Here is a 19,413-nt window from a genome sequence, read left to right on the forward strand (position 1 = left end):
TGTTCCTTCCATACTACACCTTGCCCCTTCTGGGAGTGCGGAACTGCTCCCCTGCCTTGTCCAGGGGACCACAGAGGCTGTTGGCACCCCTGTAAACACATCTTCATTTATTTTGGTGTGACAGACACACACACCTCCGATCCTGAACACCCAGATAATATATGAAAAGATACAATAAAGGGCAGAAGAAAATACAATATAAAATAGCAGATTCCACAAACTCTACCCCTTCATCACAGAACACAACAATATCTATATCAGCCCCCAACCTCCCCAAAAACCTTCCACACCAAATGCCTAGCCCAGCCAGCCAGAACCACTCCTGCAAGGTCACTTGATTCAGGCTATTCCAGACCAAGTGAGCAGAACCAAGCCCTAAACTAGAGGCCTTCCTCAGCTCAACGCTCTAGAAGCTGCATCCTCTTGTATAAATCAAGGGCACTTCAGGTCAAGTCCTTCTCTTCTTCACACTTGTAGCAGTATCGCTTGAGAGCACGAATGCAACATTGTCTGCTCCACATGTTAAAGTCCTGAGGCTGGCTTGAAAATCTTAAGACTTTTAACACTAAAAGGTACTTAATTCTTTATATTTGCATTCGAGTGGCTGAGCCTTTGGGCTGCGCTTGGATCATCTTTGCAGGCTTTTATTTGCTGCCACAGTAGCTAGAAGCTTACTGGGTTTTTTTTTTTTTTCATGAAAGCAAAGATTCTCATGATTCCAGAAGTGGGATTTTTAGTAAAGCAGCAAATGTCACGAGACTCACAATAAAATCATGAGAGTTGGCAACATTGCGGTCCCCCACTGAAGACAGGTTTCAGGCAATGTAGGACTTTCAATCTAGGTCAAAACAACACTGTCAACTCCATTAAGAAAATCCGGGCAGCCAGTCAGTTCATGAAGCCCATGTCATGTGCTCAGGGTGAAATGCTCCCCTTAACCAACATGCTGCTGCACTGTGTATTCACTTCAACTTCTGAACAGTCATGATACAGCACCTCCGTACACAATAGATTTGCTGGCAGGGTGTATTCTGAACTATTACTTGTAAACTGAGTACATTTAATCTGAAATTGCTGAGACAACCATGGATCCTACAGTGGTATTTTGCATTCTGTTTTTGGAATACAATCATACTGGAAGCATTTCTGTACACTTTCCTTCTGACTTTTAATTGGCATTTTGAAATAATGCTCAAGTGTGGCCAAAATTGCCAAAAACTGAAGACAAAGCAAGTTAGAAATATAGATTACAGTCAGCACAGCCTATCAGACTCTGTGGTGTAATGTGATGACGTAGTTAACACATGTCTCTGCTGGCGTTCTTTATCCTTGTTTCCTCTGGTAACACTGTGTCATGTTGTCTAAGCCATGCCTGGCACCTTTCTCCTAAAATATCAATACAGCATGCCTCCACTTTAAAGACAATTCACATAATCTTTGAGTGTCTGAACTTTCCCTTATCACTCATGGGAAGAAATTTACCAGCACAAACCCAACTCCATGTAGTTGATTTTTTCCCCCCAGTTTTAGCATTTTACCTCTGCCCTTTTATTCTGATGTAATCAAACCTTTCAGCACCAAAACACAACCTTCTACAGCTTGAGCTAAAAGAGAACTCCAATAGCTATAACATAAGTATCCTTGTTATATTCACTGAAGCCCATCATCTGCAGTAGGAATATCATCACATGCATGCAGACACAGTTTTACTCAGTGCTTCCTGCTTGAAGGTGGGAGAAGAACAGATAACCAGAAAGTTGCTGCTCCAGATGCAAATACAGAAAAACTTCTATAGCTAAAAACCTTTATCTCTTCTCCTCACTGCTTTAAGAACCCTGCATTGGGAGGCAGAGGACTGGTGCTGACTTACAAGGGGAATCACAGCCTGAGCAGTGGAGCAGGGCAAAATACCAGAATATTTCTAGCTTTATAGGAACATATGTTCACCTTAGCCTGGGAGCTACTTGAAAGAGGACAAGATCTGCTTTTCAGAAATCAGTTGTCTGTTAGGAAGTCTGAGGGAACATCTTTGATCTGCTGGCTCCTGAGATGTGGTGGCAGGAACTAGCTCTCTACAGCAACTTCTCCCCTCTTCTGCTCTTCTTTTTCCCAGGTAGTTTGTCCGGGCTAGATCCAGCTATCAGGAAGATTATCTCAAGGCAGTCGTTGCCACAGCTGCTATGACCTACCTCTGAAATAGTGAACAGGGATTACCCTTTAGAATTAAGAGGGTGGCTCCTAAGCCAATTCATGTGGTTGATGGGGTAGGCAAAGAATTGAAAGGTGCTGGTGGGCCTGGTTCCTTCTCCTTTTATGTTGCTTTCTTCACAACTAGAATTAAGCACCAAACTATAGTTGTTTTTTCCCTTCTAGACACAATTCTCAAGCAGATGAAATATCACGTAAGATCCAGATCCAGATCCAAGTTCTTGGAAGACTACTCAACTGAAGGAGAGCTTAGCAGTAGACAGGACTCTGTTTTCATGGGGCGCTGGAGGCCAAAAAGTCTGCTTTCAGTTACCTCAGAGTACTCACAGAAGGTACTTGAGTTCTCCTGGCTCACTATACTGGTGTAGAAGAGGACAATCTGGCTCAGAAATATTTTCCAAAATAGATGGACTGAAAAAGAGCAGAAAAAAACATTCCTACCTCCAAAAGCTGGCCTCATGGTGAAATCATGGTCATCGACTCTCAAAAGCTGTTCGGTTTTTCCTTTCCTAGTTTTGGTCATGTCATGATTCTTCCTGTATATGTGGCTGTAAAAGAGGAACAGGGAAGTCTATCACTCCAGATCTGTGGTCACTGTACCTGAGAAGACTCTAAAAGACAACACCTTAGTGGATTAAAGTTACTGTGACTTGCTAATTTTTTTATTCAAAGATAACGGACCAGGTCCTCGGCAGCAGGGATTGAACCTGTGACATTCGGGGATAAAGCCATATGCCTCTACCACATGAGCTAAAAGGCAGCTGGCTCTCAGTTAAGGCTGTAGAGCAGACTTCAGTCTCCCTTGTCACCGGACTCAGTTACACATGCTATGTTAAGGAGAAACAACATGGATGGCATTGAGAGAGAGAGCCGCTCCCCACCGCTGGAATTACCATGAGCACAGCAGGACTTGAGAGCACAATGAGGTGAAAAGCAACATGGAGGAGATAGTGAAGCTCTGCTGCAGCTACTAGCGTGCAACAACCTTGAATACAGTCCATAGCCATCACCATATGTCCATTTGTAAGTCTAACCAGGTTTTCTCAGCTGCCAGACCTGAAACTTCAGCCTGACCTCAGAGAATCAGGCTGTTCTCTTTCTAATTCAGATATCATTGCTGTCAAAAGGACTCCAGAATATCAGTGTAGCAGGTCATTTTGTGACGGATGCTCAAGGCAGACTAGGAAGCACTTGTTTTTCTGCTGCATTGTTTCTTCTGTGCTGACAGTAATAAAATAAGGGCTTGATGCCTTATAACCAAGTAATAACAACATCACTCCATTCCTTCCAGGATCTTAGTATTGCATTTTTCTCTCTACCTGAAATCTACCTTGATTCTTAGTCCTCCTTTGCTTTGAATAGCAAGTGAGAAAATGAATTAGTTTTTCGTTGGTATACATTGGAATATACCATAAACTAGTTAGACCAGGAGTGGGAAAAGGGCCCTCCGTGGGCTGGATCCGGCTGACCAAGCCAGTGGATCTGGCCCACAGCCGCCCTGCCACTCCCCCCCTCACGCAGGCCAATTAGGGCCCGGAGGGGGAGGAGCACGTGAAGTCTCCTCACCCCGGCAAGAGCAAGTGGCAGCTAGACACACACGTTAGCTGTTTTAAAACAGTCGTGTTTATCTCTAGCTGCTGTGCGCCTTTGGCGAGAGAAAGAGCTTTGCACACCTGGGAATAAGGAGTGAGGAGTGCGTGAAGTCTCCCACATCCTGTCCCATTTTAAAACTGCCATGTGTCTCTCTAGCTGCCACACACTCTTGCAGGGGCACGACGACTTCACATGCTCCCCTGCCCCCAGGCTCTGATTGGCCTGGAGACAGGGAGAGCGCGCAAGGTCTCCTTCCACTAGGTGCCTAGAGGGAGCTGCCAACTGTTTTAAAATAGCTGGCATTTCTCTCAAGGTGGCAGGGCAGGGGAGGGAGGAAGACCAGGCTAATCAGAGTGGGTGGGAGCACAAGAAATCTCCTGGCGACGCCCCTTCTGCCCAAGGCCCTGCCCCTTCCAGGGTGGCCCAAAGCCACTTCAGAAATTTCTGAAGTGGCCCCCTTTTAAAAATTATTGCCCACCTCTGAGTTAGACCAACAGTAAGGAATAGTACCAAGCCCTTGAATAAAGGGATAAAAACAATTAATCAACCTGCATACTCTGGAAATTCAGTTATAATCTGTCAGCTAACTGCCCTATGCACCTCTAAGAGAAAATCCGATTCTGCAGTCACAGCCGTTCCACATCAATATAGGAGGATTAGAATAATTAAGATTCTCTGAACCCCTTTGCCCTGAAAGTGAGACCTTGTTAAATCTAAATACTGCTGCAATTAATGAGCAGAGAAGTTATTAAGAAAATCTAAGGGGGGAGGCAGGACAGTTAAATCCATTTTGGGGAGTCACCAGCTAGAAGAGGCTCTTTGCCTGCTGCAGCCTGAGGCTCCTCAAAATGATTGGCAGCTCCTTCTAGGCACAACATGCCTCTGGTGGGGGTGAGGAGGGAGACTTTGCATACTGCCTTCCACTCCCAGGCCAATCATCGCAGAAACTGGCCAATGGGAGCTGCGATGATTGGCCTGTGGGCAGGGGCAGTGCCTGAAGTCTCTCCCCGCTCCCACCAGTGGTGCACAGCACAGAGCAGCACATGTGCAGCTGCTCCAGCCATTTTGAGCAGCTGTGCGGGGTTGGGGGGCATGCTGTGGCAGGCACAGAGCCTGCCTTGGAATCCCTGTGGGGCTGCTGGCTGGGAGCAGCCTAAGGTAAACACCTCCTAGTCAGAGCCTACACCTGGCAACCCAACACCTCCTATATCCCAACTCCCTGCCCCAGGTCACCACCCAAACCCTCTGCACCCCTTCTTCCTCAGGTTACAACTCCCTCCCAGACTCTGCACTCCCCTCCCCCCATCAAAATCCACTCCTGCACCCCTATCCCCTCCCAGTCCCTGCACCCCAAACCCTTGCCCTAGGTCATAACCCCTTCCTTTGCCCAAACTCCTCCTCAGTCCCTACACCCTCTCCTACATGTTAATCCCCTACCCTTCTGTATCCAACTTCCATCCCAGACCCCACACCCCATCCATAGAAAAGTGCAGCCCTTGACAAAATCTTGGAGTGCCCACCCATCGAAATTATTGCCCATCCCTGTACTAGAGGATACTATATGTTGCACCTACTTTGCCAAAGGTTCTAAGGTGGATCTGGGGAATTATAAACCAGTATAAGCCTTACTTCATTGGAGATGTATGGTTTGAAAAAATAATTATACACAGAACTATTAAATAGTTAGATGAACATGATATGATAGAGCCCAACCAGCGAAGCTTCTATAAAATAAAAGAGCATCTCTTCAACATGTTAAAGTTCTTTAAATGTGTCAACAAAATAGTGAATTCAAGAGAACCAGCTAATGAAACTGATTTGGATTTTCAAGAAGCCTATGTCACCAAAGTCTGTCTCAAAGTGGGTGTATTAAGGAAACTGTTGTCCTGGAGTGAGGTGTAAAATACTGTAATGGATTGGAAACTAGTTAAAGGGCAGAAACAAATTAGGACTAAATTAAGAGGTGAACAGAGAGGTTGCAAAATTTGTAATCAACTTTAATTATTTGAATTACTCATGACTAAACAATTTGGTGGAGAGTTTCAGGGCAATCAAACAAAGATAGATCCAGGCCAGCACAGTGGCATATGAAAACAAATATAAGGAATGGTATTCAGCAAGCAACAGCCAGTGTTGATTTGGTTAACTTAACATACCCCTCTCTGCTCCTCTGCACATCATACTTTGTTTGAAAACTTATTGGCTGTGTCTACATTGGCAAGATTTTGAGCAAAAGCAATTGCTTTTGCGCAAAAACTTGCTGCCTGTCTACATTGGCCACGAGTTCTTGCGCAAGAACACTGACGTTCTAATGTAAGAAATCAGTGCTTCTTGCGCAAGTGTTGCTTCCGCTCAGGAATAAGCCTTCTTGCGCAAGAGGCCAGTGTAGACAGGCAACATGAATTTCTTGCGCAAGAAAGCCTGATGGTTAAAATGGCCATTGGAGCTTTCTTGCACAAGAGGGTGTCTACACTGGCATGGATGCTTTTGTGCAAACGCACATGCCAGTGTAGAAGCTCTCTTGCGCAAATACTCTAATGCAAAAACTCTTGCGTTAAAGAGTATTTGCGCAAAAACTTGCCAATGTAGACATAGCCATTGTGTCTACTTTAAGATGAGGTATGATGTGGAGCTGTCAAGTGGTGCCAGAATCAGAGAAACAGGGTCACCATCAATACACTAAAAATGACCGTTTTAAGCTAACAGAAATGAATACAAATTCCTTTGTATTACTACAAGACATAAAATTGGATTTCTTTGTGACTGACGGGACTTAGCAGATCTTGTCCTCTTTCAAGTCCGGCAGTTCTTGGGGTTGGCCAGCTATTAGCACCGGTTCGTCCCCCACTTTGCATCCCTGGTGGCCCCCCTGATGGATTTGACACAAAAGATGAGGCCTCACAAGCTGGTATGGACCTACGCGTGTGAACAAGCCTTCCAAACGCTTAAACGCAAATTGACCAGTGCCCCGGTATTAGCCCAGCCAGATTTTGCAAGTCCTTGCTTTTGCACTGAAGCAGAAGAGCATGTTACATCTGTTACTAACCATATCATCAACAATATGACAATCCAATTTGACCCTAAATCATCCAGAGGGGCTTATCAACATATCTACTGGACTACGTGTAACGTCAGATGTACAAGAGTCTGTACTGAAAATAGCAGATGTTGGTGCAGAACAAATGGAGAGATTTGAGAGCTTCATGGCTCCAGTTCCATGTTTCCAGCTGAAGAGAGCTGTGAGAAGAAGCATGGGCCAGACAGCTCCTGCAGCCAATAAGAGCTGCAAGGCTCCATGCTTATGAGTGCTTACATAAAGTGTGTGTCAGGCTGCCAGCAGCTTACCTGGGTGGGTTTGCAACACAACTTTGAAAACTCCTATATTATGCCATACAAACTATGGGAAGATACCAACTGCTATTGATACACAATCTTCAACAGGAGACTGATCTAGTCAGCCAATTTCAACTGAAAAATATAAAAAAACTATTATATTCATTTGTGAGATTCTCTAACAGTCAAATATGTATTGTGAAAATATTTATTGTTAGAGGCTGTCAAAGATTGATATTCACCATTTTTGCCAGATACCAAACAGCTTCAATGTTTCTCAGAAAAAATACTTGCCCATGCAAAACCAAGAAAAATCTTTAATACAAATAAACAACATATTGTAGCGATGAAAAGAACATTAAACTGTAAAAACTGCAGTTAGTCATGTGGCAGTTTTTCTGGCACCATGTTACAAATGACTCTTCTTTATTTGGGGCACTATTATTTCACCTCACCCACAGGATTAGATCATCATTTGGTAGCTCCATATCATTCCTCACCTACACATTCATAAAATGTGTTTTCAAATGATGCATGCATGAGTGTGCTTACTTTAAATGCCAAAAAAATGCAGCCCTTTTTGGAGAATTGCCACGCATCTAATAGAAGCAGAATATGAACATATTAGGACTGTATAAAAACCAGTGATACAGACTCACTAGCGATATTGTCTTCATTACTGGTAATTTGATCACAAAAAGGAGGTAGCAAAATCAGAGCTAGGCAGTAAGAATGATCAAGGGCACATAAAGACTCTCCTTTTGAGTGAGATTGTGAAAGGAGGTAGATAAGAGGTTGCCTGATAAAAGTATACAAAAAAATGAATGTTTTAGAGAAAGTAGTTTGGGAATACTTAGCCTTCTAACAAACATAAGCTACTATTGAGGCAAAGAGAGTTTAGAGACATTCCGAAGAGGATTCAACACTTATATGAACATGAACATCCAGAGTTTAACAAACAAGAGTTCTGACAGTCTTAAAACAGTAGCCATTTTAGTCTAACAAAAAAGACACACACACACACACACACCTTAAAAAACCAACAATGGTTTTGTAGCACCTTAGAGACTAACAAATATATAAATAGTATCATGAGCTTTTGTGTCAAATGACAAGAGTTCTGACAGGAATATAAAGAGAAACAGTAGCTAGTAGGAGTTAGAAGAAAACTTTCCCTGGAGGAAGGTTACCTCTTAACTGCCTACTTTTGGTTTTATTGAACTGTCCTCTGCATGAGGCACTACTGGAAACAAGACACTTAACTAGATGGCCCACAGTTCTGATACAGAAGCTTCAGGGGGTAGCTGAGTTAGTCTGTGTAGAGGATAAACTTAAAAAATAACAAATGGTCTGGTAGCACTGTATAGGGTAACAAAACATGTAGATGGTATCATGAGCTTTCGTGGGCACAGCCCACTTCAGATGACCAGAGTTTTGAATTTAGGATGTGCAGACCCGTCTGCACATCCTAAACTCAAAACTCCGGTCAGCTGAAGAAGTGGGCTATTGCCACGAAAGCTCATGATACTAACAAAACATGTAGATGGTAAGGCAATTCCTATGATCCTAAGTACTGCACACCACGAGGAAGAAATCCTAACTATTAATACAAAGGGTAAGCAGGATCTGAAAGAATGCTTCCATAACAGCTAGCTGAAATGGTAAAGAAACCCTGGGTGTGTATGTAAATACAGTTTGCTCCTGCGTTGCTATCTGTGTTAAATATTCAGCAGACGGGGTGGTATTTTGCTCATTGTAATCAACTTCATTTGTGACCCAACACCAGCTATGTTTGTATTGAAATGCAGGAATAGCTAAAGTATGGTTACCGATGTTTGCAATTTTGTGGGAATCAGAAAAGTAGGACTGTTCTAAATTGTTCCAAAGGAAAGGACTCTCAGTTAGCAGAAAGAACCTTGCAAATGCAGAGGCTTGGACTTTCAGAGCTTTATGAGAGGAAAAGAGTGAGGAAAGGTTATTCTGGTCAGGAGGCTATATGGCTTCCCCTACCTGGACCAGTATGGTCTGTTCCCTCCACTGTTCAAAGAACAGAGCTAAATAGGCATCATTAGGTACCTCTTTTCTTAAGTTAATGGTGTTGGACTTGTGCTTCTTGGTTATGAACTTTGTTTGTGATGTTTTCCCAAATAATTAGGAAGTTAATTCCCTCCCTTTTATTAAAAGTTTCTTTTCCACACTCAGACTCCGTGCTTGCGAGTGGGGAAGCATTGCCTCTCAGAGGTGCTTAGAGGTGTGGGTGAATTTCCCAGGTTACTGGGTGGGGGCTCGAGCCAGTTCTGTGTTGGATGGATGGATGAAGAACCCTAGATATTGAACCTGGCCCTTGCTGCTGCTGGCTCCACTTGGCAGAAGGGTTGCAATAGTACTAATTCGATTAACTTTTAACATCTCAGAAGAAAGATCTTAGCATCATTGCAGAGCTGCTCAGTGAAAAGCTTCTACTCAAAAGGTACGAGTAATCAAAGCGTAACCCTGATTTTAGGGCCAGATGGAATTGTTGTGATCATAGTGTCCGATTACCTGCATTATGCAGATGATGAGATTTCACCAAGTTCTTCCTGCCTAAAACCCTCCTTCCCATAACACAAGAACTAGAGGTCACCAAATTAAACAAACAGGCAGCAGGTTTAAAACCAAACAAAAGGAAGTATTTCTTCACACAGCGCACAGTCAATCTGTACAACTCATTGCCAGAAGATCTTGTGAAGGCTAAGACTGTAACGGTTCAAAAAATAACTAGCTAAGTATGATAGATCCATCAGTAACTATTAGCCAGGATTGGCAGTGATGGTGTGTCTAGTTGCTGTTTGTCAGAAGCTGGGAATGGGCAAGAGAGGATGGTTGGGTTCACCTGTTCTGTTCATTACTCTTGGGTACCTGGCATTGATCAATGTCAGAAGATAGAATCCTGGGCAACATGGGCCTTTGATCTGACCCAGGATGGATGTTCTTATGTTCTTGACCTGTAACTTCTGCTTGGGTTGGAGCAATCTCTTCTGAAGAAATCCAGATTTTGCTCATAACTGTTCTTGGCTTCAGGAAATAGCCCTTGAAAAGTTCCATATAAAATGGAACATATGGAACTTTGGCTTTGGCTTTAGGAAGTAGCCCTTTGAAAGTTCCATATGTTCCATTTTATATGGAACTTTCAAAGGGCTACTTCCTGAAGCCAAGAACAGTTATGAGCAAAAGCTGGTTTTCTCCTGAAGAGATTATATAGTGTATGTAGTATAGTATATAGAACACTGATCAGAATTATAGTCTCATTGACAGAAGATAGCAGTGAGGCCAAAACGCTTAGCAGGATTAAAAACATAAAAAACAGAAACAAACAATAAAAAGGGATTTGACATTTATATGAATAATAAGAATTTTCCAGAGCTACATTAGATGTGATTTAAAAAAAATTAGAAACATAAGCCCTCAAGCTCTGGGGCATAAGCCTATCACAAACAAGAAATTTTCTCTCTCTCTATAGGCAGAACAGTTCATAATTGTGCATTATTGGTTTTCTTGCACCTTCTACAGGATCTCAAACAGACCACTATCATGACAGGATAGCAAACTAAAGATCAATAGCAATGCCTATTACCTAGTTCTTAATACAATTGTGAATATGATTTTAGTTAACTGAGCATATTAAACAGCTTCCTAGGCTCTAGTACAGCTTCTGAAAATTGCTAAATAAAGGCCTCATTACCTTTCTAGAATAGATACAGAAAGTTGAAGAGGACAACATACTTTGTAAAGCCAATACAAAAGAAATCATAAGATCAGTACCTCCTGTTTATCTCTATAACAAAATGTAACACAGCTACGGGTGTACAGTGGAAGCTAAATGCAAAACAAAGTAGAATGCACTAAAAATAAGTACATGGCTATCTTTCATAACTACTTAGTATCTTGGATTGGCAGTCAAAATTTAATTTCTCCATTATTATGTATGCATGTATTTTGCAGCACTATGTCTATATACAGAAGCATACATACCACATGTGATTTTCTTTTGTATACATGCACACCAGACACTTGACGAGTGCCTTGGCCTTGCTATGGTCACCTTTGCACTGCTCTGGCAATGCCAAGTTAATTTAAACTTCCCTAATGGTCAGTGAGCATTCCCTGTCGACAAAAATCCTGGGACTGCTTTCAGTTGACTTTAATACAATCCCCCTTCAGGGTTCCCCATTCTAAGGGACACATTGGAGGGGTTGCTGAAGTGCCACAGAGGATTCTGAATTAGTGTGAGCAACCAACTCAATCACCTGCTGCCTAGTCTAAGATGACAGAGGACAGCCAGCCATTTATGTGCTACCATTAGGTGAGACAAGTACTGCTGCAGCCCACCTGAGAATTCAGCCCCTTAAGCGATGGGAGCAATTTCATTTTCAGAGCATGAGAAAAGCTGTATCAATTCACCAGTAACAGACAGGAACAAGTCCAAAGCCCATGGGCACTGACACTGTTCACAAGTGTAAATAAAAAAGGAATTCCACTCTGCTCACCATCACATCTTCGACACCAGCTGAGCCAGCATTTTGAAATTTTTGCAAGATTTTTTTTTAATCCTGAGTCGATAGGTAGGAGAGGAGATGTGTTAACTCTTTGATGTCAGTGCTGTTGCTCAAGTTTTTAGTCTGCTTTGCAGACAAAGTAGAATATGGTTTGTTCCTGATACTGAAATACCCGTTGTGATTTCTTACTTAAGCCATCCAGAATGTTGAGCCCTTGTGTTTCTGCTCTGCCTCAGCATGGGTGAATTTTGCTGCTGCTACAGTGTGTGTCAGTCCCTGACATATTAACTTGGCCTCCACTCCACTAGTCTAAACCTTGCCTTGAAGATAACCTGTAAATCCCAGTCTCTGAGCTCCCCGATGATATTTCCCTGCAATGTCCAGTCCCTTTCTCTGGGCACACACAGAAGTCACTAAATTAGCTGCCTCCAACACGTCAGCCTGTTAGGTTAGCAGAAGACACACTCTCCATTTTAATTCACAGAATCTAGATGATTTTGCAATGACGCAAGAATAAAACTATTAAGAATAGAGATTTAAGAGGCATACCACAAGAGTAGAGACAAGAAGGATGATCAACAAAACTTGCCTAGGACCAAACTTAATCTTAGCAAGTTACAATTTTGCTTAAGGAGTGTTCTTATTTATATCAAGTTATCAGTATTCCACAGTCTGCAGGCAAGCGGACCCAACTTTCATAGGCTCACTGAGTGGAGTGGTGTTCTCTATTTTCTTTAAGGTGACAGTTGCCAAAAAGGCTTTTTTTTAAAAAAAAACACATCTTTTTGTCCCCCATGTCAGGATGTCTTCTGGCTTGGTCTCCCTTCCTGGTGACTCCCGCGACTCTGATGATCTGTATGTAAATGAGGCTTCTGTTTTGATTCCAAAATTTACTGACACACACATGCTAAATAAAGGCCTCATTACCTTTCTAGAATAGGTAGAGAAACTTGGAGAGAACAACACACTTTGTAAAGCCAATACAAAGTGAATACCAAGATCATACCTCTGTGTACAGTGGAAGCAAACTGCAAAATGAAGCAGAAGGTGTACTTGTATGACTTAAGTCACATTAACATGATCAATAAGCGTTACCTGAGAACGTTCAAGGAACAAATAAATTTGGCAGAAAAAAATATGTTCATCAGTGGTACCAAACTCTCAGGATCAATATATGCCAAAAGGAATTCTCAAACCTGTATCTTATTGTATTTGTGTAATCTATACAGAATAGGCCCAATTCATACCTGGTGTAACTCCAGTGACTTCAATAAATGTTTTGGCTCTGCAGTGTCCCAAGAAGGGGCAAGGTCTTAGGTGGAAAGGGCAGGGCCAGGGCAACCAGCCCTTTCCACTGCCCAGACCACGGTATCGGGCCCCCTCCAGGCCTCAGAGCCGTGAGGAGAGTGCGGAGTGGTGCTCTGACGGCCATTTAAAGGGCCTGGGATTCCAGCCACTGCTTCAGCAGCAATGGCAGTGGCTGGGAACGCCAGGCCCCAAGAAATTATACACAAAAACTATGGTGAAGGAACATGGCTCATCATACGATCACAAGCTACTTTTCCATAAGCCCACTCCCTCAATCAGTGCACAGACCTCAATGGGCATGAATCAGGGTTGCGTAGTGAAGGAGGCTGTTGTCTATAAGGTTATGTCTAGGCTACATCCCTCTTTTGAAAGAGGGATGTAAATTAGGCAGATCGAAAGTGCAATTGAAGCACGGATTTAAATATCCCGTGCTTCATTTGCATATTTGCAACCAATCGCTCTTTTGAATAAGAGTTTTTTCCAGGAGTATGGGATCTTTTGAAAAAGGGCTTTTTTTCCCCAAAAAGAACTGCATCTAGACTGTGGTTTCACTTTCGAAATACCCTTTTTCAAAAGCACAATGGGACGAGAATATGCAAATGAAGCACAGGATATTTAAAACTGTGCTTCATTTGCACTTTCGATCTGCCTAATTTACATCCTTCTTTTGAAAGAGGGACGTAGCATAGATGAACACTAAGACTGGTTTTATTTGTTGCCAACCTTGGGAAGCGTGGAGAGAATGAGGCAGTGGACTACCAGAACAGAAAACCTGGTCTCATCATTAAGGCAGCTGAATGCTGTCTGAAGGAACTGGATCATACCCCATACAGGGTTCCTGTATGCTGCTGAGCAAGTCACTGATGGTATGTCAACACTGCCGCAGCGAGGAGTGATTTCCAGTGTGGGCTGACAGACTTACACTAGCTCAGCTTGAATTACCACGCTAAAACTGTGGACTTTGCAGCATAGGTGGCAGGTTGGGCCAGTTCTGGAGCTCAACTCACCCAATGCTCTCAATCCAAGACTGGGCAAACAGCTCGAGCTGCTGCCAATGCCACAAAGAGCCATCCTGCAACTTTTCAGGTGCTAACTCAAGCTGAGCTAGTGCAAGCATGAGAATCATAGCTCCCGGCAGCAACTTCGACATGCGCTTAACCAAACTTTTAAAACTCGTGCGCTCCTCATTTTCTGGGTGCACAACTTGAGACCCTGGAATCTGATCTGAAGAAGTGCCAAGCATTAAGAATGCAACTGACGTCAATGGGAGCTGGGTTTTTAATATATAACATGCTGTATAAGGCTAAGTACTCTTAAAAAAATGAGTTCTTGTCATCTTAGAATGGGAACCTACAATTAGTGAATTCTTTTGATTCTACTCTCTGTACCTTAGTTTTCTATCTGTAAAATGGGGGCAATATCACCCCCACATCTCACAAGGATCTTATGAAGATAAATTCATTAATGTTAGTGAAACATTCCGATACTATAGTGAGGAGCACCATAGAAAAGCCCATGAGGAAATTATTATTATTGTCTTCAGAGTAAGCTATGAATAGCATACATTAAATAAGGTCTAAAGCCACACACTGAACATTGAGGAGGAAAAAATAATTAATATTGATCCCAGGCCATCCTTTGAACTGAATGAGGCAGAGGTCTTGTGAAAAAAATAGTTTGTGATCATGTAATTACAGACTGTCTCGTAATGATGCTCACAAGGGGGCTGTAATGAAGTTGAACAAGAAATCTTAAGTCAAGCATTTTCCAGCTCTGGAGTGCTTGACCTTGAAACTCTACTAATATTGGTTTAATGTTCTTTTAAAATAGCTGTGTTTTGGGTTGTGTAATGAAAATGACCGAAGAAGCTATGTACCTAGAAAACAGGACAGGCACCAAGGTGCCCAGTTTTTATTCTTAGCTTTGCCACTGCCTTCCTATTTTGCTTTTAGGCAAGCCATGTAATCTCTTTGTGTCTCATGATTTTACCCATCTTTCATATTCATTATTCATATTTCATATTGGACTGAGAGATCAATTACTATTTTTTAAAAGCTCCTTGAGCTTTAATATTTTTTTAAAAGCTCTAAAAAGTGACCAAGCAATGAATAGTGGAGCAGAAAGATTTGGCGCCTAATAGTTCCCAAATCAAAAGGCTTTGAAGTCAAGGGAAATGGCTTTTTATTAGGCACATATACACTGGCCAGCACAAATAACAGAAAATATTTTTGCTTGCCTAGTAGACGTATAGAGGGGAAAAAAGCAAGAGAAATACAAAGCAGAACACATGAATCAGTTACAAAAATAAAAAAAGATAAAAGACACTGTTTATTTTTGTGTTTATCTTTGAGGAAAGGCAATCTGACACTGAAATTGGGTTTCCTTTGACTGCAGGCAAAAAGTCCAGTCCATGAAGTTTTCAGCACAGGTTTGCTTTTAACAAAACAAACAAAGCTTTCTAGCAAAATAATCAGGAATACCATTACTATTTAATGCTTTTAACTGTGAGCACTACAGAAATATCGATAAAATAAAAGAAATGAGAGTCTCATTTTGAGTTTTCAAAATAAACTGCATTTTACACACATTTAAATAAATGCATTAAAAAAGTTTGTATGGATAAATTCCAGGGACAAGGACAGAGTGATCTATGCTAAGTAGTATATGAACATAGTGTTGTTGATTATTTAATATCTGTGGAGAAAGATACATTTTTGAAATATGATTTATCCTTTCATTAGCTAATGCACTGTTTGTTACACCTCATTAGTTTACATTCAACAGAATAATATCTGTTGAATATTATCCTCCACAGTGCAAGAAAAATGTCTGACTATTTCTTGAATTCTCTACTATTGCAACTTTGCAAAAATCAATGAGATTGTAATAATTTATTTTATAAAGATCAAGAATAATTTGCTAAGAGATAAACCTTCTAATAACTTATTAACTAAGAGACTGGCAGTACTTTTCAAAGAAGGCAAATATTCAGTTTGTACAAATGTGTATTAGCAGTTTATGCTGTTTTATAACTTTCCAAGGTAAGGGAGTTTAATCATATATGAAAGAATCCCATGCAAGTACTAGCATTGAATCATTAGGTTTCGCAAACCAAATATTCTGAGAGAGAGCCCAGCATGCTTCAGATTTACATTCAAAGGACTAGATTCTTTCAAAACAGTGGGAAAGCATCTAATGGTTTGATGTAAATGGTTTAACATCAGGCCCCCGATATCTCAACTAGAGAATAAAATTTGTCACCAAAAACGTGCTTGCATATTTTGCATTAAATACCAATAGAAATAAGAGACATTACTAGATTTCCTCTGCTTCTTTCATAACACATGTTGTGCCAAAATGTTTTCTACCCAACATCTACTCAATCTCAGCATTGTCAGCAGCTGAAAATGTATGGACATAGTGCCATGCTAAAGAATATAAAATGAATAAACAGATGACTGTTTACACTCAGAGTGATTCCACTTAATAAAATGGATTAACCCAACTTGATTTTCAAGCTCTTAGTCTAGCAAACAATCTTACAAGATATAATTATCACTGGATGACATAACTCTATACAAAAAAAGGATAATATACTCTGGATTGCTTGGCTGGTTTGAAAGCTTATCTTTTCTAACGTAAACTTCTTCTTCCCAACCCCATGTCTCAGTACAATTAAATCTAGCAAACTTCACTAAGACCTTTAACTCTTTGATGCGTGCTTGCCTTGTTAATACTGTAAAAAGCTACATTAAAGTTCCCACATAATTTTCCAAAATGTAGCTGTAGAATAACTTTACAATCCCTATACAGTAAGTATATACTCCTATGCAGTAAGAATACTGTGCATACTAAAACCCAACAAATTGCCACGAGAAAATGAAATGCATTTTTAGGTAGATTTGCATAATGGAGACATTTAAATAAACAACCACAGGAAAATAGAAGGCACTTTGAAAGCCTTATATTGTTGCTGGGAAGGTATTTGCTGCACCTTTCTTCTGCATCTTACTATGCCGACAATATTGTATACACATATCTGAGACTGTGTTCACTAGAATACAATCAGCGGTCAGGTTACTAATGACAGCTGCTAGAAACATGACCTATTACAGTTAGAGCTGAAAACAGCAATAAAGGTTGTATATGGTTATTCAGAAACCATAGACACTATTCACATATATTGTTAAAATAGGCAAATTTGATGTACACGTCTAACTGAACTGATTGTATACATTATCATTACATATATAGTTTTAATTTCACCAGTGTATAGCAAGAAATTTGTGTATTTTAAGGGTCCTTACCTTGCCTTCTGCACCTCCAGCTGACCTGTCCATCTCCTCCTCCTGTGCTTTCTGCTTTCCACAAGAAGGACAAAGCAAAAGAGTAATAAAATGAGTTTAGCAAAATAAGGCATTTTGTGGGAAATCGGGCTGAGACACGCTACACTCCAATAACCTCCTACAGCACAAATCCACCCTCGTTTAAACATTGAATCAGCTAGAATTCCAGGGTCCTGTGTTTGTCAGAGTGATCACGGTTAAAAATACTGCTTTTCTGATTCAATATTTTAGCCTAGCTTTGAAGGGCTTCTCACTCAAAGCTCATCCTTCATCACTGCATAGTGATTGGCCATTACCCAAGAAGTTTCTCCTCATAAACAGCATTTCCACACGGTCCTAAAGGAGATATTTGCCAAAAGTCATTATATAAAAAGACTGCAATTCCGCATGCCAGCTTTTTGCTCAAGCCACTAATCTCAGAACTGTACTGTCCTTCTGTCAGACTGTATAAAAGCACGCCATCTCTTTTCATTAGAGATCCCAGATTTTGTAATCACTATACTATGCATTTTTAACAAGGTGGTGCCAATGTATTGTGTGTTTAAGATCTGTACACAATGCATCAAGGTACCTATTTTAGTATAGTTTTATGAAATTTGATTTTTTTTGATCAGTTACCAGTCAGTCAACTGTGTAATATAATTAGCACCAGCATGCTGTTTGTGTGATATTAACATTTTTAAAGCCCTTTCTTCTCCCCTGCAAAACTCGTTTCCCCCATAGATTAATAGCATTGAAGTGGTTATTTATTCTGAATATTAGGATTTCTTTAATAATGAAAAAAAATTTAAATAAATTATATATCACGATCTGATTTTAGGACCCTCAGTTATTAAACCTTCTATGCGTCCAATCCCAAAAATAAGTATGCATGCAAGAAACTTGCCTTTGTGAGTAGTCACTATTGATAAGAGTTATGGGCTGTAGGACTGAGACCTTAATCTGTTAAAAAGCTTCAAGATTAGCATGAAATGACATTACAGCAGCTGCTTTTTATCATAAGAAAGAGGATGTTTTCAGGTGTCATTCTGAAGTTTGTTTATTTACTAAACAGTAAAAATGGGGGGAATTTGAAATGGCAGCTTCCCTTGACAAATGGAGAGGAAATGATCACAGATCTAAAAATTAATTGTGATTTAGGCACAAGTGATAAGGCATTTGATAACATTTATAATGTGCCAATAGAATGAAGTCCAGATGAGAGGGGGCAGTTTCACAAAGAGGGAAATTGGAGGTGACTGTTGAAGGCAGATCCAGAGGGCCCCTGGACATATGATAACTCCCACCCAGAGAAGTACCAGGACAACCCCTCCTGCCCCACCTCGTCCCCATCCCTACTCTGACTCCATCAGCCTCTTCTCTCTGCTGAGATCTGTGAGACTAGCAAGGCTGTGGGTCCAGCAACAGAGCAGGGTGGACCCCTGCTGCTGTGTCCCACTGGGGAGCGCAGGGAGGTCTCACTCCCTCCCCTGGAATGGAATGGTGCGGCTGGGAAAGCAAAGCAGCTGGGACAGCCATGCTCCATTTCCCCCACTACTGCTAGTGAGTGTGGGGGCAGGAATGACTTCTGCTGTCAGTGCTGGCCCTCCAGCCCTGCTAGTCCCCCAGCTGGCTGCTGTCCAGCCTCTCCTACCCATGGAAAGGGGGGGCATGTGGTCCCCCTACATATCATCCTGAAGGAAACAATTATGAGTCAAATCAGCTTGGAGAAAGAATGTAATCAAAATATATAAGTAATTAGGACTCATTAAATAAGTTGTTGAATTAATTTGATAATTAGCATGATAATTTATTTCTTTCATCATTTATTAATTTACTTACGTATTTAATTATTTAATAAATGATTAGATTACCACAAAGTTACATTCTAACAACTGAGGAAGCAGCCCTATAGATTTAAAAACAGTATCAACCTGGATTAGTGGGCAATTGAAGGCAACCATAAACAGAATATGTATGTAACCAAAGAAAGAAGAAATTGACAGTAATAAATTTAAATCAGAAACCAGGAATTATAGAAAATTGATAAGGGAAGCAAAGGGACAAGGAGAAATGTATAGCTAGTAGAGTTAAAAATGAGAGGGTTTTAA

General features: G+C 41.2%; 1 protein-coding gene across 1 annotated transcript in view; it reads right to left on the reverse strand.

The window, feature by feature from the left end:
* The window catches only part of LOC102452429 (gamma-aminobutyric acid type A receptor subunit rho2), a 60,651-nt gene extending 42,632 nt beyond the window's left edge, over positions 1-18,019 (reverse strand). The window contains exons 1-2 of the mRNA XM_006133301.4: positions 17,285-18,019; positions 2,650-2,756 (exon numbers count right to left, since the gene is read on the reverse strand). Coding sequence (XP_006133363.3) covers positions 2,650-2,756; positions 17,285-17,472 — 295 coding nt within the window. The 5' untranslated portion in view covers positions 17,473-18,019. The remainder of the gene's footprint in view (positions 1-2,649; positions 2,757-17,284) is intronic.
* Between the last annotated feature and the right edge of the window lie 1,394 nt (positions 18,020-19,413).

This window comes from Pelodiscus sinensis, chromosome 3 (assembly GCF_049634645.1).
Source record: "Pelodiscus sinensis isolate JC-2024 chromosome 3, ASM4963464v1, whole genome shotgun sequence".
Taxonomy (NCBI): Eukaryota; Metazoa; Chordata; order Testudines; family Trionychidae; genus Pelodiscus; species Pelodiscus sinensis.